At 37.8% G+C, this 22,794-nt stretch overlaps 1 protein-coding gene across 3 annotated transcripts in view; it reads right to left on the bottom strand.

The window, feature by feature from the left end:
- LOC121647915 (polypeptide N-acetylgalactosaminyltransferase 18-like) overlaps positions 1-22,794 on the bottom strand; it is a 209,589-nt gene that overhangs the window by 65,246 nt on the left and 121,549 nt on the right. For all 3 annotated transcript variants that reach the window (XM_041997737.1, XM_041997735.1, XM_041997736.1), the window contains exons 4-5: positions 14,051-14,237; positions 2,425-2,622 (exon numbers count right to left, since the gene is read on the bottom strand). In XM_041997737.1, the coding sequence (XP_041853671.1) occupies positions 2,425-2,622; positions 14,051-14,237 (385 nt within the window). The remainder of the gene's footprint in view (positions 1-2,424; positions 2,623-14,050; positions 14,238-22,794) is intronic.

The following is a 22,794-nucleotide window of genomic DNA, read 5'->3' as shown; positions in this document are numbered from 1 at the left end:
TGTTGGTGGGATGAACTGTCAAATGATGTCAGGACAGATACGTATTTCTCTACTATCAATATCTCTGAAAGGATCATGTCTTCCTCTATTTTTTTCTCTGTCCTTGAAAGAGACTGCACTCAATGCCAACACCAGGTTCTTTTTTCTTTCCTTTTCCCTTTTTATTGAAGACTGAAACTTGATGTTATTTAGTTGTAAATCACTTTGGGTAAAAGCATCTGCTGAATTAAAACATTGAATTTTTTCGTTGGTCTGTCTGTCTGTTAGCAACATAACTAAAAGGTTATGGATGGATTTTTAATAAAATTTTCAGGAACTCTTACAAACAGATTATGGTACAATTTATTAGATTTTGTGGGTGATCCAGTCATTTTTAAAAGGTTCTTTACTATGAAGAGAAAATAATGATTTTGCCATTAACACTTACTGGCGAAAAAAATTACAATGGCTTGGTGGAGAGTTGGCTGTTAAATAAAGTATCTATTACTTTATTTAGAAACTGTTTTCCACAAACACAAAGCCTGAAGAACGGAACCTGAGTGCAATCAGCTGGATCAGTGTTTCTCATTTCTGGTCCTCAAGGACCATAGCCCTTAGTCATGGTACACACAAAGAATCTTTTTAGTCTTATGAGATTTTTTATCGGTTCGAGACCTCACACGTGAAGATAAAAAATCAGGCATTAAACCGTTTTGGTCGTACTGTGTGTGGTGTGCTCCGATAATCTAATCACAGAACAACACACAAAACAATGTCGTCCCGCAAGTGATCCACAATCTAGTCCTCCGAGCCGAACATCTCACTTTACCAAACGTCATCTAACAAAAACGTAGAAGAAGAGCCATAGCAACAACCGAAAAACACAACGCCCAGCATGAAAGGGGAGATATAGGATAAGGGAATGATGGTGGTCTTGGGACTGTTGTAAACAGAAAAAGCCAGAACTGAAAAAAAAAAAAAATAACAGACTGGAGATTTTATTTACTTCCATGTTCCCCAGCCAGCTCGCTCTCTGATTGGCTACATTCCGGCCCACGTCACCATCCACACTGTCAAATATCAGGAGTCGTCTGCGTTCCTCACACATATGAAGATATCAGGTCGTAAATAGTTCAATATTTCCGATTCTCGGCTACAACCCATTTCGGAGCGGATTATCGGGACAAATCAGATCGTAACACAGCTCAGATCGAATGATAATTTTACAGGGAAATCTTATAAGACTCACGATAACCGGGCGTTTGCTGTCCTCGGTCAAGAAGAGGCAAAATCGGGACAAAAACAGCCTGAAAATCCTTATGTGTACCAGGCCTTAGTTGTTTCCAACCAAGCACCTGATTTAGAATAATTGAACTGCTCATCACGTATTTTGCAAGCCTGCTAATGAGCCATTCATTTGAGTCAGGTGTGTTAAAGTGCACCTGGACACCTCTAAAACATGCAGGGCGGTGGTCCCTGAGGACTAGGATTGAAAAACACTGTTTTAGATGTTTCTACACTTTAACACACCTGGTTGTTAATGAATGATTAATTAACAGGCCTGCTAAGGAGGTCCATTAATCTAAATCTAAGTCAGGTGTGTTGGAGTAGGAAAACATTTGAAACATGCAGGTCAGGGGTACTTGAGGAATGGAATTGAGAAACACTGACCTAGATACTTACTATCTTTAAAAGTACTCACTATTTCTTCAGTTAGTCAGAAAATGAAAAGCAGCTTGGTCTACAAAACTGGAAATCGTTAACAAGAAATAATACTCAGGAGTGGGTTTGAGAAAAGTAAATAAGAAGATGGAGAAATAAGAAGTTGTGGCTATTCATCCTTTTCCATTATATTATTGAGCAGGACATGTCTCCTCATCTTTGTCTGGATCTATGAACATTGCATCACTGATTTCTTTCCATAAACCACAACAACACACATTTTATCCTCTTGGAGAAATTGGTGAGCAAGCAATGTCCCTCTTGTTGCTGGGTTTTTCTCTTTTTTTAAAAAGATCTGTTGTCTCTAATCAATTGTTTTCTTTAATAGCCACTGTCATTAAGATCTGCATCACTATATGCACTTCTTGAAATGAAACAGTTTTTATGGGTTTTTATGTAACTACACTCTGCTTCTGATGCAACAGCTTATCTGTGTTGAGCCTTCGGTTCTTTGTAGAGTTGCATCCTGCAGGTTTTATATGGGTTTCAGGATATTGACATTATGCTTATCAGAATTTGCATTTATTATCGTTCATGAGGATTACATTAAGAGATAATGATGTATAAATAAAAAGCTCAGAGACAGACCTCAAAACTCTTTCAATATGATTAAAGTCAAATGATTAAAAATTGATTTAGTAGTGCTTCACTTCTTCCATGACACGAGTTTTCTTAAATCTTTCTTAAAATTTTCACTTAAAGCTATATTTTTTGTTCTTTTACCTGATGGGGGCTGTGTGGTTGCGTTGTGTCCACCAGGACTTTGGTGGATTGAGGTATCGACACCATAGCTCCCAGTCAAAGCCCTGAGCAGACAGAGGGTATTCTTCAATCTCAAAGGTGTCGTACTTGATGTTGTCAAAGGAAGGTGAAACCACTCGTGTCCGGTCCTCCTTTATTCGCTGCAGAATTGGTTCTGCCCTGTGGGATGACAAAGCACGGATGGAATGTGTTTAAAACATGACAGCAAATTCATTCAAAGGTCAGTGCAGAATTGTTAGATCGAAAGTCTAACCCTGAGTTTCTATACAGCACTTACGTTTTCACTAACAATCATTGGCCGCTTTATTAGGTTCAATAAATTGCTTGTTAAGATAAATAGCTAGTCGGCCAATCTCATGGCAGCAACCCAGTGCATTTAGTCATGTAGACATGGGCAGGACGACTTGTTCAAGTTCAAACTGAGCATCAGGATGAGGAAGAAAGGGGATTTAAATGACTTTGAACATGGCGTGGTCTGAGTCTTTCAGAAACTGTTGATCTATTGGGATTTTCACACACAACTATCTCTAGGGTTTACAGAATGGTCTGAAGAGAACATATCCGCAGCTGTCTGGATCAAAAAGCCTTGTTGATGTCAGAAGACAATGGGCAGACTGTTTGGAGATGATAAAAAGGCAACAGAGACTAAAAAAAATTACTGGTTACAAGCAAGATTTTAAGAATACCATCTCTGAATGCAAAACATGTCCAGCCTCGAAGCAGATGGGCTACAACAGCAAAAGACCACACCGGTTGTTACTCCTGTCAGGCTACAGTTCACACAGATAAAATCATTTTTCCCTCATGTTTTACATTTGACATGGTTGTCGATACTCTATGTCTGCTAGATATACAACTTAGATCATTCTTTGTCATAACTTCAGAAAAACCAGAGATTTCATGTGCTCAGTGACTGAATAACAGCAGAGAAGCTGTTGCAGTGATTCAGTGCAGGGAATCCATAGTAAAAGCTGCAGCCCTGAGTGGATTAGGAAGGTCAATCTACCCGTGAGCAGTAAGGATGGAGCTGATTTGAGACTGAGGGAGAGCAGGGCTCCTTGGGGAAGGCAGAGCAGATTCAATGTGAGAATAAAGTGTGTGTGTGGAATGTGCAGTCCCAGAGAGATCTGCGCACACCCTACTTAACCTTTTGACTTGAATCAGAGAGCAAGCGCAGGAAGAGGCTTTAAAATTTAATACTGCTGAGGGTGAGGTTCAGAGCGGACAGATGCAGAATCCGAACAGAAGACAACCAAAGCCAGGATTACAAACTGACAATCACAGTAGGTGCAGATAATACAGGTTTCTCTGGATTGTAAAGGCAAAGCAGGAGGGCTGTAACTGTGTGTTGCAATCATGGCCCCCTGCAGGTGGAAGAGTAAGATTAAGGCAATGTCTGTGGGCAGCCTGGGCAGTGATCACATACACGAGAGTTACCAGGTGAATGAATGAATGAATGAATGAATGAATGAATGACTATTTAAGTTAAAAAAAGAGCAAACATCTACAACTGAGAATACCTTACTGAAAAATGTAATTCCATAATCAACTACAGTACTATCAAAAAATTTAAGTATCCAAGATGACATGATAGACAAAATCATACAATTAAAGTCTAGTTACATCAACCAGATTTCCTGATCAGGTAGATCCTGATCTATAGATGCTGATCTGATCTCAAATAAAGATACATGGATTAGCTGAAGCTCCATTTACTTTGGAGTTTGTTTCTGAATCAGCCATTGTGTGCATTCAACACAGCTAATGTGTTTATATCCAGTTGCTGGTATGTGATGTTGTGCTGTAAAGCAAAAGGCAGCTGTCGCATTATGTCCCAGGTTGTGTGTCCTCAGTCTCAGAGTGATGCAGGACAGCGATGGCTCTGGGAATAATGAATGTCAGTGTGCCATCAAAACGAGTTAGAAACACTGAATTTTGAGGGCGGAAAAGTATTTAGTGTTGCTTTAAGTTGAGCATGAAAGCTGTTTTAAGTCTGATTTAAATCACTTGAAAATTTAGATTGAAGCAGTTTTCATTAATAGTGGGATTTGGGACAAGGGCAAAAACTAAAAAGCTTTGCAGCTTTCTGCATCAGTCATCTATTAAAATATTTTATTAAAATAGATTTGTATCAATTTCCCTGAGTATGGCTAAAAGGTTTCCCTTCTTTATTTCTAAGTAAACTGTTAATTGCCCAGTCTTTTCTATGATAAAATTAATGTGAATGAATGGAGTGAGCAACTGCATGCAAAAATGTTTCCTGGTGTCAGCAAGTTTTACTTGCTTACTTGCTTATTTACTTTCATATTTTACAGCTTTGACAGAAAACAATGCAATATCAAGCATAAAAGCTTATATCTTATATGACCTGCAAAGACTCATTTAAAAATGTATATATATTTGGTCTAACTCAGTAACAGAAAAACAACACAATGTCAATGAAAATGAATACCATTTCAGAATAATATTATAGAGCTGGACAGGACATGTCATGATAGCTAACTGAAAAAAGGGGAAAAGATTATTTCCATTCTTAGTCCCATGGGACAAACTGCCTAGGGCTGCTGTTTAAATGCAAACTACCCTTGAATGTCCCCAGAGGTCCATAAACCATGCACTATGCCTCACAATCATACATGCTTTAGCAGCTCAGCCCCACAGAGATATAAGCCCATGACAATAACATCCAAATGCTCCAACATCAGAGGTTTGTTCAGTACGCCAACTGTTCCTTACCACAACTTCATCTTTGGCTTAATTTTTGTGTCCTATATATAACAGATATTCAAAGCTCACCCACAAGCCTGAAATTCACTCAGGAGGTCACAATAAACTTAAAATGGGAACAAGATTAACTAAACTCTCACATTCAAACAGAAAGACTCAAAATACATTTTTTCCTCACAAAATTGCTTGAAAACACTAGAATATGTTAGATGCTTTAAAACAACATGGTGAGAAATCCTAAATTAGATGAAGCGCAAACGCAGTACAAGCCAGTTAGTTATTTCCCAATTTAAGGAAAAGAAGTTGAGATTATATTTTAATATTTATTACCCAGGAGTTACAATACGCCCCATGATGGACTGGCGACCTGTCCAGGGCGTATCCCGCCTCTCAGTTGCTGGGATAGGCTCCAGCTAATTAATTTTAAACAGACAAGATTTTCATTTTACTTGTTAGTCTGCAATAGACAACTGAATATGTATATGAAATAATCTGTTATTTGACATTTTCTGCTTCATCCATTTTTACAGTATACAAATTCAATAATTATTCAACACCGAAGGCAGAGTGAATTCCCACTGAAATATAAGCATTAATTTTCTTTTCCTTCACTAACATTGCTTGCCTTTTTGGGGGCCTGAACTTGCCACAAAACCCACTAAAGTTGGATTAAATAGACCAGCCAGATGGGATGTTTTATTAGAGCAGGCATCACCAACTTCAGCCCTCGCTGGCAGGCATTCTGCAAGTATTGGATGTTTCCCTACTGCAACCTACCTGATTCAAATGATTGGGTCACTAATAGACTTGTGCAAAACTTGACAAAAAGCTGTTGGAGGTCCATTTTATTTGAATCATGTGTTGCAGTAGAGAAACTTAGGAATACTTAGGAAAATATCCTCTAATAAGTCTTTTACTATTTCTCTCAGGGAAGAATGTTGGGATATTGTAGCCAAGCGCGCAGGTCTTTTCACTTTTGTTAGACATTTTTAATGCAGCCGCTGTTTGGTTAAGTCATCCCCATGACATTAAAAGCTTGAAATAAGTGTCTGTATGTGACAAATTAGGAGTTGGAACAACATCATGTTTTTAATTTTTACACTCTAAAATGTGCTTTACTTGCTTTTATACTGTTGTTTGGTGAAAATCACTACAAAGCTGAGATGTGAGCAGTTTAGTCTTTGCATTTGCTGCATGTGTTGCCAGCTCATAATGTCGGCTTGTTATGATTTATTACTGTCACATTGTCAAATGTGTGTTGACTCCTCACAAAAGCAGCAGCTGTAATTTTTGCTAACATTGCAGTGGCTTTGTTGACCACATGGAGCAAAATATTCAACACACATGGAACTAAAAGGCTTTTTCAGGCAATACTTCTGTTTGAGTGCAGTTTATAAAATGTGCTCCTCTTTCTGAAGACTCCACATGTAACACGTTGTGATATAATCATCTTATTCTCATGTACTTTTATTCAGATGACTACAGGAGCACATATAATGTGAAAGAAGATTACTGTGATGACACACCCTTTAATGTTCTTGTGTTTGACCCAAAATAGGCATTGTTGCTGATGATTACAGTTAAAAGCAGAGACAATTATGCAAATTAAGCAGTCAGTGCATTGTGGGTAATTCTTTAGTAATTTCTCAATTTCTACATAAGGAAACATGCAATCTGTAAGAAGGTAGGCGAGTCTTGGGGATAGAGGATGGAGGATTATGTGACCATGCCAGGAGAGGAGCAGAGAGAGGTAAAACTCAAAAGAGAACAGGCATATACACCCTTTCTTCATCAGAATGTGTGAAACAGAGCGTAAAAATCACACCAGCATAAATATTAGGCTACCAGAAAAATTTTCAAAAAAGTGTAATTTTCCAGCTGTGCTTTTCTCTGCCAAGAATGATTTCAGTAGTCATAGATTAATGCTCCCATGATGGCAATATGTGGGAGGTTTGTGTTGAATCTGTGTGCATATAGAGAGAAAAATATGGTGGGAGAGAGGACTGGAGTGGGTGGAGGAGTACTGAGGTTAGGAGTGTTTTAAGTGTCTCTTTTCTAATCTGTAACACAGCAGCAACAAATGCTGTTTTGGATCAAACCCAGACATCATAATGAAGTGTGTGTGTGCGTGTTTCAAGTGTGAGAGTGTGATATTTCTCAGGCTGTCAAATTGATTAACAGGTACAAAACACTGTTGTTCTACCACAGTGTTTTCAAAAGCGAATCCCAAGGTGATGAAGTGTCCACGGCTGTCAAGAGATTGACAGAAAAACTGAGTGGAAAAAGAAAAACGCTGTTGATTTCTGTCAGAAAGGCTAAAATTGTATGAAGGATACAGTGTTATGAGCCTCAGTTGCCTCATCACTATGATTGACTCAACATTACCTGCTATTACTTGCAGCCTTAATGGATTCATTAAAGAATACACTACTCACAAAGGGGTAGGGGTAGAGATATTAAACTTTTGGGTAAAATTTACAGAAAATGTAAAAAGTTGATGTTACACTGAAATTATATCATGAATGTAGAACATTTAAGTAGAATCCTGCAATAGCAATTCCTTCACTGAAAACAATTTATTGATGCAAAAGCTACAGTGGTGGGTATACCACAACATAAAATGTCAGCGTGTCAGTAACTTGTATTAAGTGTTGTCTTGGTCTGATGATGTCAAAATGTAAACAGGACTTGACACTAAAGAGGACTGTTGAGCCTTACCTTACAAAACTAATTAATTATAGTTACTAGTTACTTCTTGCAAAAACTGTATTAGTAACGAAGTTACAGCATTAAAAGCATAATTAATTACTCAGTAATTATTCCATTACATTTTCTAAATGTTCAAATATGTTCCCTTTACCAGAACTTAAATCTCATCTGCGTACATTTATTCATAATAAAAGTCAATATTACATCTGACTAATGAATGAAGTGAAAACCTAATAGAATAAATTTCTAACAGAAAAATCATCAACACCGATCTGAGGCTGCAGGATGTCGATGCTCAGTCCTCCTCAGGTCAGGAGGTTCATGTGATTCTAACTGCTTAAAACCAACATTAAGAAACTCTTTTTTTCTGGTTATAATGAACATTTCTCATAATATTCTTGTCTTTTATCTGAGAGAAAACTGATGTCTGTGGTTCCAGATTAAAACTTTTCCTATGTTTTCCTCTGGACTCGCTGCTCCTGCGTTCCTCTCTTGGTTGTGTGACTGCAGATGCTGACTTATCCAATTCTGCCACGACATTTTACTCTTCATAAATCAGTCATCATCAATTAGGCCATGTGGTTGTTTCTCCCCCTAAGCCCCCGGTCAGTATCAGTGTGCAGGATTATAGTGCAGCGCTGTTAGCATTAACGATTAACTGAATTCAGGCTGTAAAAATGATTCGGGGACGACTTCTAGCTCGGACATATGACACTGCTTAATTCTTAGCTTGCTACCAGTCACAATAACTCTTCTTCTCCAGTTTCAACCACATCACTCTGCCTCCTCTCTAATGTAGCAGTAGCACATTATAGTCCGAACAGATGTGAAACTTCTGTTCACCCAAAACAAAAATGAATCTCATGCTACTATAGTAACACGTTGTCAGTAGGTGCGTTTCCATTACCCCTTGAATTGCACAAAACCTAAATATCAATAAAAAAAATTGTAATGGAAACACCTACATTTCGAAAAACCTCTCAAATATCGCTAAAAGGTTTTTACACTCTCATGAGCTGCTTTTTCAGATGTGGTGATATAAAAGAATATCGCAAAATTTACACATCCCCCGGACATGACGTAAGGGGTCACATGACCAGTTCATGTCAAATAAAGATGGCGTGGTATGAGTAGACGCAGGAGGAGATGGAAAAACAATTAATACAATACAATTAAAGAAAAAATATAACCATCATCCTCGATGGCAAACAGCAGCGTCTCACTAGCTGCACTTTCATTACAGTTTTTCACAAAATAAAAGCAATATTTCTAAAATTTCAACAAAGTATAACTGCGATTTGCAGGTGTTTCCATTGAATGGTGTTTAGAGCTTTAGCTGTTTTTCTCGTAAAATCTTGTCCCACAAGACTCCACTTTGAGGATGTAAAATTCTAATTCTTTGTAAAACTCTGCATTTCTCTGTTGTTTGCTATCAAGGATGGAAGTTATATTTTTTGTAAAAAGATTTCCGCCTCCTCCTGCGTTTAGTTATACCATGCCATCTTTACTTAATATTAGCTGGTCATGTGACCCCCTATGTCATGTCACATGTAAATGCAAAAAAAAAATGTGTTTCCATTACACATTTGGGATATGCTTTTATATCGACACATCTGAAAAACCACCTCATGAGGGCGTAAAAACTTTTTAGTGATTTAAGAGGTTTTTTCGAAATTTAAGTGTTTCCATTACCGGTTTTTTATTGTGACATTTAGATTTTGCGTATTTCTGCGGGTAATGGAAACGCAGCAACTTTCAGCTTCCACCTCTTGCCACTTGAAAACTAGCTTGCTAGATAGCTAGTTGCATGCTCCTCCGTGTCTTGATGGTTCCTTTTGCTCTCCCAAAACAAGTACACACATGTGCACAGGAGACTTTGCTGGATATATATATATATATATATATATATATATATACAAAGTTTGTAACATAGCGATTTTACATATTATACATAAAACTTTTTGGGATACATCAAGTATACTCGATATATCGCCCAGCCCTAGTATAGTATATCGTTTGGCAGGGAACTTTATTCCTTAGTTCTGCTTCTAAAATTTCAGATAGCCTTCTCTTGTCTTTGTCCCACTATTTTTGGAGACATGTCTAAACTACCAATGACCCTTGGGCTTGCTCGCCGACTTGCCTCCTTTCTCAAGCTGTGACATTTAGCCTGTGAATGTTTAAGGCTTATAAGGATCATCAAATGTTGTCTCCAATATAAAAACATCTGATTTCTGTCATAAGAGGCGGTAAGATGTCAGCTGAAACTCCAAAGTGTAACTTTAACAGATTCACTCCAAGGAAAGCAGGATTGATTGAGTTATGAGTCACAACGTGCAGTCATTGTTGCACCAACACACGATAGAAGCGTCTGTTGTCTTTTGTTTTTTTACTGTGATTAGTTTCTGTACAGAGAGACATAAAATACTTAGGAAATTACAGAAGCAATTGGTATCCCTGTCAACATGTCGACATGTTAATATGGTAACAGCAGCTGTTCTTGACAGTATCGGAGTATGGTGTGATTAAGATGACAACATAAAAAGGAAATATTACTCCATATTCTGATCATTATCAGACAGCAATGTTAAACTCATGTGAAAAGCAGGAGATAATGAAAATATCTGACTTGTAAGATCAATTTTAGCTATGCTAGAGCAAGAGTAAAATTGTTGAAACCCCCACACAGTATAAATGAAGATGATACTAATAATTAATTTTACAATCCTGCTCAGAGCTGATTTTGTCCTTCACTGTGTTTTAATGTCATTCTCGTAACAGTTATGAGCCACAGTTGTTGCCTTTCCACCTTTGTGTGAATCAAACATGGTAAAATCTTAAAAGTCTGGAGTAGGCTCTTTAAAAAAAACTGTCAACGTATGACATATAAGGTTTATTAGATAAACAATGGCATTGATTATGTAAATATGATATCTAAAAAGGTCCCATTAATTTAACTGAGGACACCTTTATTGTTCCTATGTCGTGCTGACACTACCAAATGGTATTTATATGATGTGGGAGAAGTAGAAGTAATAATCATTTAATAACAGTCCTCTACTATTAAAAAAACAACATTTTTCAGATTTTTAGATGAAAAATATTAAGTGCAGTGGTGGAAATGTGTTTTTACTTATGTAAGATATTTTTCTTTTTGTTTTACACTCAAAAAGCTCAAAAACTCTTATCAGTCTCAGCTTCTTGTAAAGATCATTTTAAAAAATTTTGGATGTCTCACTACTGAAGCAGAACTGTGGTAAAAAAAGAAAAAAAAAAAGACAAAACTGAAGGTAAAAATGACTTTTTAGTATGTCCTGCAAACCAGAGCAATGAGGACTCCAGTTTTATTTCTTTCTGTATGTTTTTCTGTATGAATGAAAAACAGCTGGAATGCGAAAGCTGATGAGCTCCACACTTGCAACTTGTTTTTTTCAGACATCTGAAATCAGGTAGCTGGCCTGCTTCGGCCAGAAGTTGGGATACTTGGGTTTAATAAATAAATACATTTAAAAGAGCAGTTTCACGTGTTATGAAGGTTGTTTAGATTAATTGATAAAATGCTTATTATTATTAAGTGCTTAAAGCCTCAAATCCAACAAAAAAGCTTGGCCTCCACTTCTCTTTTATATACCAAAAAATCTCAAACTAAATCATCTCAGTGCTAGCCTATGACACTCTCAGCTTTGTGACCTAAAATACTAACAAACATGTCACAGCTGCTTCAAGGCTCTTTGGAACGAAGAACTCGCACCTGCCTGTGGGTGAATTTACAGGAAAATGGGTTACACCTACTCAACTTCTTGATAGAATTCATGCAGAGAGAGAAGAATGCAGTAATCCCTTCATAAAGAAGCTTATAAAAGGGAGGTTTTTGTACCTTTGAGACTTGACATTTCTCACTGCAGCCATTATTGAAAAAAAAGGAAAAATAAGCCTCTTTGGTTTAATCCAAAACTTTTTTAAAACACATTTAATATTAGAGTCTTACGTTAGGGCTCTCTTTTTCTTTGCATGCAATGGCCTCAATCAAGTTGTTGAATACAGCAGCAAAAGAAAAAGAGGGGAAAAAAGTATAGACTGCTAATACAGTAATTGGAAAAATGAAATACACCCTCAAACTGAGAAACTAAAGAAACCTTTCTGCTTCTACAGCAGTAAGATAAAAAAAAGTAGCAACAAAATGCTGCTGCTTAAATGTATTTAATCAGCTGCTCATCAGCAAGTGCAAACAAAGTAAAGGTTTTGTCAGTCTGCTGGTCTGAAGCATTCAGATGTATGCTGAAGACATTAGAAATGGCCTTAAAAAAGCAATTGTTGCTGCCAATAAATCTGAGATGGGTTATAACACCATTTCCAAACAATTTGGAGTTCATCATTCTTCAATGTCAAAAATCATTAAGAAGCTAAAAACATTCAAGGCAGTCGCCAGTCTTCCCAGAAACGGATCTCTCAGCAAGTTTATCTCAAAGTTAGACTGTGAAATGCTCAGAGAAACTGCAAAAAGTCTGAGAATTACATCTTAAACTCTAAAGTTAGCATAAAGTAAAGCCTCAGTTAGCATGTTAAAGTCAATGACAGCCACTTATCTAGAACGCGGCAGTGTGACCAATTGAAATATGTCCTCTTACTACAGATGTAAGACACTGTCCATTCATGTTTGTGAGAAATAAGAAAATGGTTAATTTATTACTTATGATAAAAAATTTTAAAATGTGTGAAACACTAAAACCAGTAAAACGCATTTCCCTTGGAAGATTTAAATGTTATGGTGTTAAAGTAATTTGTTAATGCAATTTCAGACAGTTAATAGACGGAGCACTGTCGTGTTTTCAGTGCTCCTCAGTGCGGCATCGATCTGTTACTCTGGGATCGATTGTTCTTATGCGCATGCTTACGGGGGATTTGATGGGGTTTCCTCAATCCAGTAAATTTACTCACGAGGAAACATTGCCTAGTCTCTCTTGTGATAATTTATTTCTTCTTCATCAGGTATGTAACATGTATGTAACATCGAACGTAACACTTGTTAGCCTGTTTTTCTCATAGTGTGTTTGAGTGCCAAAATGACATTGTAATGTGTTTTGTGAGGAAGTGAAGATGATGAGCTTCGTTTAGCAGGTGTGTTAGAATATGCCTCATTAGTAAGACTTGTGAGTTAGCCGTGCTAGCATGGGTACACGGCAGTCTATTGATAAGCATTTATGTAAACATAAAACGTATTTGACACTGTTTAAGTGATTATTCATGTGTTTTATAATGTTTATTAGCGAATGACTGGCAATCATATCTGGACTGTTTCAGAGAGGCCACATGTATGTAACAGGGGTATGTATCCTATTATTGTATATCTGGTGTTTTCATGTGGGTTGTTCATTGTGCCGGATTCCAATAAATTTACTCACGAGGAAACATCATCTGGTTTCTTTTGTGAATTTATTTCTTCATCAGCCACCCTTATTCAGAGGTGCAACAGCAGCACAGCAGTGGTTTGCAAAGCTGTATCTGAACAAACCACAAGATCTTTGGAACAATATCCTTTGAACAGACATGATCAAAATGGAGACAACTGCATAACACAACAAACCTCTCTAAACAACTGACATGCGCGGTGGTGGGATGTTGATGATTTGGGCTTATTTTACAGCCATAAGACCGAGGCACCTTGCAGTAATTAAGCCAACCAGTAACTTCTCTATAAAGAGTTTGTTATCCTTATTGAATATGTTTGCTTTGGAATAATCATATGTGGATTAATCAGAGGGTATACAGTTACACTTAAAAGATAAAACCAAACTGTCTTATTGAATTCTTTAGGAAATCTGGAATCAATACATAGGCGCATATATTTTTATTTCATATAGCAACATAACACATGCATCCTCCTACACTCGAGTTCCCAAAGCTACGAAAATGTTGGTCAGGATGATTTTATGATTTGAAAATTATGTCATGCAGAGGCAACAAAGAAGTACAAATTTAGCTAAATAACTCCTTGCTTAGAAATATTGTACCTTTTTCTCTCTCTACTTCATCATACATATATTACAGCTTTTAACACTACTTGGCGTGAGCAGGTGAGTTTTAATTTAACTTCAATATTTGCTGCAAATATGGCTAAAGGTATCTATAATTAAGTTAAACCTTAACTCACCATCCAGTGTTGAACTCCACATGTGCGTCGAACAGAGCGACCACAGGAGCAGATGCTGCCCTCCATCCACTGACTCTGGACCGGATCAATCCTTCCTGCTTGTCATGGCGGACTACCTTGATGAATCCTGGGCCGTGTTGAGCGTTGGTCTCATCCACAAAGCTCTGCAGGTGCTCCTTCAGCTCCACTGGAGAGAAACAACACACAAACACACTTGGATGTAAAAGGAAACTCACTGAAGCTTCTTGCAGCCTTGATCTTACCAACAAAGCTCTGACAAACAACCCTGCTCAGTCCCACTGGATGTGTCAAAAAGAGAACTAAGCAAGAGTGTGTACAACTATGCCACAAAAACTTGAATGTGCATGTAGAAGGATGCTGTCTGGTACAATATATATTGCGTAGTTTACTAGTGTAGTTTTATGTGCACTATTGTGAAGAGTTTATTGCCTTCTTTGGATCTGGAGAGAACTTTCTAAAGTCTTGGACAACAGTTATTTACATTGGAAGACAGTTTGTCATAAAATGGAGAATAGAATTTGAAAGAAGAAGCTCCTCCCTTTTAATCGCAGTCAACATACAGACTCATGACGCAAAATGAATGTATCAATAGATATAGCAATAGATATAACAAACAGCTGATAGTATATAAGCAATTTGCATATTTACGGTTTTTCTTCTAGGTGTTTTATTTACAGTTATTTATGCTATTCCTTTAATTTATTTACCTACTAACCTCACAAAACCAACTCCACACCACTGAGCATGAAAAAGATTTTCTTGGCTTTATTCCAGCCATAAAGGACAATTATTATTATTATTATTTTTTTTCAGGCAGACATGTAACTTTCCTGTCAGTTGTTGATCTTTGGCTGCTCCTAATTGGACATTACTATCAATTTATCTAATAAGTGATTTTTGTAATTCATGCATACGTCACTCGCGCGTGCTCATAACTGCTTCTCTTGAATTGAAATATGCAGTGGGTCCATCTTTGCCAAGAAAACCACAGCGATTCCTGACAGTTATTTAGTATTTGACTGTTCAAATCGTTAAAGCAAGAAGGCCCGTGCACAAGGAATGCGTTTTTAGTTGGATTCCCATGAAGAAGCTCAAGCAAACAGTCAGGATTTTAGAAACAGAATATAGAGTCTCTGAATAACACTATATTTTATGGAAGGATAGAAATGCCTGAAAAATGTCTTGCCTAAAGGGTAAGCTATTGGTCACAATTTACCCCACAGCGTAACACTATTGTTACTGAGACATTATATTGCTATTATCTAAATACTTTTGGATAAAAATTGTAGTGTATTCCGGCCTTTTTCAAAGGAAAAGATTGGAACTTAGTTTAATTTCCTATGTAATTAAACAATTGATGGACCTTTCTCTTACAGACCAGAAAAAAGCCATCCCGATGAGGAGTGGGGGTCTGGCGTGTAACTTGGTCCCTCTCCACAGGTCACCAGGTAAACTCAGGCTTAGGGGAGGAGTAGACGTTGAACTTTTTCATAAACTCAGGATCTGGGAAGTTTCTGAATTAATCTTTTACATAGCCACAAATCTGTCATGATGACTAAAAGAACTAATGTTTTATTTATTCACAGGTGGATGATAAACTTATGACCTGCAGGACTTCTGCTTTCAAATCTTGCCTTTACCTCAAGCTGATAAGCTGACACCCCCACAGGTCTAATGGCTCAACTGGGACTACGACAGACTATCTGGCAAAATCCACCAGGACTAAACTTAACATTCAGTAAGCATGGAGTAATAAAACTTTTTAAAGGCTTTCTACACTCAAGCAGGAAGACTTTCTTTGTCTGAAGAAAAGAGTAAAAGTTTCTGTCAATACATTTAGTCATTTTTAAATATTGCTGTATATGTATGTATTCAGATTCATACAGTCATCATCAAGGTTTAATCAACAAGTTGATTCATTCATTCATGATCTAATGTGGTCAATGCATGGTTTTTCTTTAACAAAGCATCATTTTAAGACTTTAATAGCTTGGAGTGTACAGATGTTTTCACAAATGCTTAATTTGATACTTTTACAAAAGTAATTAGGAGGTTAAACGTTTATTCGACCTGACCGCCAAGCCCACGGAACGCCATTGGTTGAAATAGTTTTACACACTTCCATGTGGGCGTGTACTATCCTAAAACTTCCAAAAACTTAGGACAAAGTTGCAGCTGCAGTCGAGTTTGAGTGGGAGCTGAGGGTTGAGGAGTTGAGTTGGGTTTTGGGGTTGAAGAGAGATGATGGAGAAGAAGAGAGAACGATGAGGGACAGATGGGGTAGAGAAGTCTCTTCAGAAAGGGAGAGACAGAGGTGAAGAAAATTCATATTTTACATTTATTATTAAAATTAATATTTTATCAAAACATTTTTAATGTTTAATGACGCTAGTTCACTACAAATTGTCCCATTAAGTCACATCACACCCACAGTTTTTAATCCAATGGCCACAAAATAATGTGCATTAGGGTTTAATTTTTAAATAAATAGAATAGTAAAATCTTTACTTTACTTGGGCTAAAATCAGCCCAATTATAAAATGGAAATGCTATCAGTAAAATTAAAAGTTTAATTCTAAAACTTGTGAAAAGACTTTCATTCAAAAATTGTCCCATATGCACAAAAACACATCAAAAACTAGAAGCACTCAGCGCGCAGACCTCCATCAAGCCATTGCAGTTTTTTTTTTTGCCAATGATGACATTATTTTTGAGTAGGAAGCTCTAATGGCAAAATTGTCCCCATCCAAAAATTCCTGGATCCGGGCAGTGATCCGCACCACCCCCAAAGTCTAATCAATTGTACCTTAATTCCATTTGTGAGATTTCCATCCATAACTTTTTGAGTTAATTTACTAACAGACAGACAAACCAGCGCCACCAAATACATGACCCCTACCTTGGCAGAGGTAATATTGGCTGGATTGAGAGAAAGAAAAAACTAAATAGACAAATAGATCCTAAATAGACAAAAATGTCCATAATGATGCATCAGGTTTAAAGAGGTATTATGCAACTTTTTGACTTCAAAAATCGGCATTCCAGACTCATTTGATGGCACAGTGACATCTATTATGTCTATTTCTGGAGCTGTCACTGCCTAGCAATGTCCTGAGGCTGAGAAACCACAATATACAACTTTTTTTATCCAGGACACTGTGTAACATTGCAGCTATGTTTCACTTCACACACCATGTCACACGCTAGCAAACAGATATAAACACACTGCCCATATTGAACGTGTACTGCCATTGATTCAGCACAGAAACACAAGCACATTATTAGAGGAAGAGAATAAAAGAAAGAGAGAAAGAAACAACATAAGACAAGAGTCAGGATAAAAGTGAATTTCCACGGTGTCAGAAGCGTCCCAGAAATGCCTTGTCATGGCTCTCTGCTAAACATAAGTGCTAAGTCTACTTTTGACGAAGTACTTGTCGAGAATATGTCAAGTTCAGCAGTTCAGAGAGAGGCAGACAGGAAATCAGACATGGGAGCAGTGTAAAAGGTTCTAGTAATTTTCAAAATAAAAGCCCCCGTGCAAAAACATTACGTCTCAGAGTTTTCTTTTTTTTTTTAAATCATGGACGACAAGATATTTATCCTAGAAATGGAGAATCACGAGATTTTCCAGTTGTCCTGTGATTTTGTGGATACAGCTAGGTGGAATGCACTCGGGGGCGCTCCGCATCTGACATGATCTTGGTGTAAATTCACTTGCCATGGAGGTCAGAACGAAACCGCAGCGCACACACACCTGGTGGAAATTGGGGGTCAGACTGTCTTTTACTTTACTGGCTGATGAGAGCTTCCAGTACATGTAGGATGCAAACAGGATGCTGAATTAGCTGTTGATAGGGGGTGTGTCACTGAGAAAATCTGCAAAAGTCCTATAGTGCATCTTTAATGTTCTCAAACTAGAGTTCCAAATACAGACTAATATCAGTAGCACCAGAGCAGCAGTATCACAAAGTCACACTGTAGAACGGTTAGATGAGAAAAATACCACCAAACATTAATTAAAATAAATACAATTTACCTCCACCATAGTAATAAAAAAAAAATCTGTGCAGTGTCTAGTCTGAACACTGCTGTCTGTTAAAATGAGTTTGAAGCATAAACATGCAGAGCAAACCACAGGGAGATTTTGGGTGGGGTTGGCACAGGCTGTGATAATTTATTCTAATTATAATCACTATGTTAGTTTTGCTTTGTTTATATCTGTTAACGCAGTCCATATTGTAACTGACTGGGTGACATATTATATGTAAATATCATGGTGAGAGTATTATTGTAATTTACAACATCAGTTCAGCTGAGATAAAACAAATATTCTCTTACTTTTGTAGTGACATTTAGAGTCACTGAACATGTCAGAAGCTCACAGACCAAAAACCTATTAATCAATGTGCTGAACATTGACACTCATGTAGGATCTGTGACTGGCAGGAAGTCAAGGGGGTGGTTCTGTTCATGTTCTCCATTTGTTTGTGAAGGAAGATGATGGAGAGTCGATGTTAGAACCTTTTTTTTGGGCATGATCCATGTCTAGGGCTGGGTATGATTTTATAAAATTAATTGTAACAAAAAGACAATTACACATTATCAACAAATGTTGAGTTTTATTTCTCAAGGTAGTTTTATAAACAAATAATTTTCAGTGCAAAAGAACAGTCGTAAACAAGTGACAAGTCAGGGTCTAATGCTCACTGCTGCATAAAAACAGCCTTCAAATCTCACAAAAGCTTCACTTAGCAGTTCTTCAGAAAAATCAACACGTCTGCTTTCTCAGGAAACAGATGAGTCTGCTCCTGGCTGATGGTGTCCCCAGCAGTAGAAAATGTACACACCGAGGCTGTGGATGATGCTTGCACACAGATACCTGGTTGGATAGCAGTGTCCCTCACGTTTCACCACCAGGTTACTGGATTCACTGATGTTAGGGTAGATGGCAGACCTCTGTACTGCTGTAGCTCTTCCTGACTCGTCTCTTGTCGTATTTCAACTGCCATGTCCTCATCAGCAAATAGCTCCTCAAAGGTAGAGAGCTTTGGCTTCTTGTTGCTACTGCAGCTGTACAGTCTTCATCTTCAACATTTCCCTTCTGTATTTAATACCATGCATGTATGTATGAGTGTATCTGCCAGCTTGTATCTGCTGGGGGACTGATATCTGGAGTTTAGGACTCCTATCATCTCCCTGACTGACACTGGAACACAAAACATCAACAACTGTATGATTGTATTATTCTTGCTTTCTGAAACAGTCAAGAACCATTATCTAAGCTGAGCGATAACCTAGGCTAAAAATCTTTTAAGGCTTACTTACCTCCACCATGCGACCTCCACTGTGGAAGGCAGCAAACCTTTAACAACAAAGTTTGTGACTGCCCTGTGGCACTCATCTTGATTTTCTTTTGACATTTTTCCTTTTTCTGCCAGTGTGAAGGCATCCACACTGACTGGCCTTGTCCTCTCAGGACAGGATCAGAGACTACTGTGAGGAAAAGATAAAATAACAGTGAACATTAGATAAGCTCTTTAACCAACCATCTTAATAGATAACTGTATTTAAACAAGCTAATATAAGTTAGCTTTTGATTTAGCTAGCTATATAGACATAAACAAAAACTACACAACATCTCCAATTAATGTTTTACATCACCATGTTGCCTCTATTAAGTTGCAGTAATCTTAACTTGAGTAAACAGGCATAAAGATGGCTCAGTTTTGCTAAATGTAAACTTACTTGTTGAAATCTCAGACTCAGTATGTTCGGATGAAATGGGGTCTGGTGGGGCAAGTTTTGAAGGAGGCCGTTTGGGCTTTGCAGTGTCCACAGGCTGACTGAAATGCTAAGAGGATGATGGATGTGGTCTGCTGTTATTGCATTCAAACATGGAGCAACTTTCTGCTTTTTAAGTAATTCTGTGCAAGTTCAGATGCTTCATTAAAATTGGTCGTGTTGGCCTTAGCAACATTATCCTGCAAATACTGCACCGTGCACTATGGCATCAATCTTAATAAAATGGAGCTGCACTGTTGACCTCGGAGGCATTTTGTCTTTACCCTTCAATGACCCACGCTGTTACACAACACAGATACGTGAAGTCTGTGGGCGTAACCATCTGAGTATTTTTCCTGAACGCCTCAACCATGTGTAACGTTACAGCCTATCACCAGCAGCAATATCAGATCTTGATCTGGGATTAACCCTTAAGGCACCCAAACCTGGCACAGAAAGACAAGTCATGTTTTGATACTTGGAAGTATGGAAGCATTTCCGTCGTTACCATAAAAGAACCGAAAGTCAGTACCCAGCCCTATCCATGTCTTCCTGTTAATATATCCCCAGCACCACTGGATCACACTTTGCCATTCAGAATGATATGATATTTATAACTAAACATTCTGGATTATGCCTGCAAATGCTTCCAAAGTCTGTTCAGCTCAATGGCACCAAGACGGCTGATCCAGGAAAAATATTATGCGGGAATACAGGATGTGTTGCAGAACAGTCGGGTTACTTAGTTCTTATACTTTTATATTAATGCACATGTACTTAATGATGTTTACATGTATTTACGCCAGTTACATAGACCAACTTTTCAGGAAGATCAGGGTATTTTCCAGTGATGCTCTCGTTCCCGTCTTCTCGACTCTGCATCAAACTTGTGAAGCAGAACTGTTGCATTTTAACCTCTTTATTGAAGAATCGACAAAGCAATCCAACATATCTGATAAAAAGAGTTTGAAGTGTATGTAACCCGGGTAAAAAACCAGGTTAACTGATTTTAATTTAATAAAGAGAGAAAAATTATTTCATTAAAATTATTTCATTAATTTAGTTTTTTTCTTTTATTCACCAAAAGTGGAAAATTCCTAGGACACCTAAAGGCAGCATATTCTGTATTGCATCAGCTAGCCAAGTTGTAGCAAACTAGCATTTAGCAGCCAATCAGATGCCGAGAACGACCCATACTGGGAAAGACTTTAGCGTCACAGAGGTTTTACTTCCTCTTTTGCCTCTGCCGTCGCAGCAAAGAGGAGCGAAACGTTAAGGGAGTGGAGTCCTGGTAGTAGCAGAAATTGAAATTAAAAACAGCGAGCGTTCCCACTTGTCGAGGTTGCAGCCCGAGACTAGGCCCCGGCGTGCCTCGGCAGTGGAGCATATGTAACTCGGTCAGGTTTTTATTTGGGACGAAAAGTTCCAGAAGAAGATTCTGAAGAACTCCAGGGATCCAGTAGATGGCGAGCCACCCAGCTTGATTCCAGGACACAGGATCGACAAATTCTCTGGGAACTAGCTGACAAACTGTGGTAGGACTGTGCCGTCACCTGAGGCGGCACCAACGTGAATACACGATAGAAAGAGTGCACTCCAACGATCTTTAGAACGTGTGGATTTTCTGACTTTTGGATCAAGACAGCTCAGAATACAGAGCTGAAATGACTGACTCTGACTTTTAAAAACAGTGATCGAACTGAGAGACACACAACACAAAAACTCAGAGACTTTTATTTTCTTTAAAGGGACTCATTTTTATTTTTTCCATATAAATGTCATTTCTTTAAAGTGTTCCATATTTTTGTTATAAATTAATATCAAAGTTAAAGTGCAGTTAACTGAAACCGTGGTGTTGTGGTCATTGCACTCAAGTCCTCGCTCCTTCAGGACCTAGAGAAGCGTGTATTTCCAGGAGTGGGTAACATGTAGAAAACTGCTGTTTATGTGAGCACTGTTTTGATATCTTGCTTCAGCATTCAAAAAGTCATGTGACCACACGAACAGAGGCCTCGTTATGTCAGGCGTCCATCAGTCCAATCCATTACATTCATCCATTTCATTACATTAAAACTGATAATAGCACAGTATCTATCCTAGCTGCATCAGCACCCTTTTCCCCATATTTATTTCCCTATTTTAAAACGATTATTGAACTGGAAAAGCTTAAAGATGAGTTACTTATAAAGAGTTAAACCATCATCTTTATAGTAAAATAAAATAAAATAAAGTAACAATTAACAGCCCCTTTCATCATTTACCTTAACGCGAATGGAAACAGTGGTGTGGAGTTAAGAATATTTCCTTTATTAAACACTGAGTCAAAGATGAAACCCGTGAAAGCCGTGGAGTAATGAAGTCCTGTCAACGCTTCCCATCAGATGCATTTCACACACCCAGCCAGCAGGTGGCACTCTTTGGAATTCCTCAAAGCAGCGATTCGAATTCACAGCAGACATGTCAAAGTCTAAGTCAAGTGTATCACAAAGCTTTAGTTTCACCAGCCCTATGAATTAAATAAAATATCTACCTTGTTTATATACAAACTATTTAGTGGCCTGACTTCATCCAGTGTCGCGATTTGTTTGGGTGTTAATCTTTATTTACAGAGCAGCTTTCTTAGCAGTCACATGTTGTCAGAGCTCTGCGATTTGGTGTATGGAATTCACATGAGATGTGGGAATTCACGTGAGATTTCACAAGAGCACACATATATATGCTAAGTACTCACAAAACTCAAAGGTCTGCTAATTAACAAGTTGACTAAAACACAACGGCTCGTCATCCACAGGATTATTTTCTCAATCTTCTCCTTTAGACAGTCTATGAGCGGCGCAGTATTTCGCTGCCTTTTACTGTTAAACATGCATCACTAGTAGCAGCTGTTTTCCTTTCCAGCATATATCTTATGATGCAGACCAGAAGTTTTAATCAGATTT

The sequence above is a fragment of the Melanotaenia boesemani genome, chromosome 10, assembly GCF_017639745.1.
Source record: "Melanotaenia boesemani isolate fMelBoe1 chromosome 10, fMelBoe1.pri, whole genome shotgun sequence".
Taxonomy (NCBI): domain Eukaryota; kingdom Metazoa; phylum Chordata; class Actinopteri; order Atheriniformes; family Melanotaeniidae; genus Melanotaenia; species Melanotaenia boesemani.
Note: the sequence above shows the minus strand (reverse complement) of the source record. Positions and strands in the feature narration are given on the sequence as shown.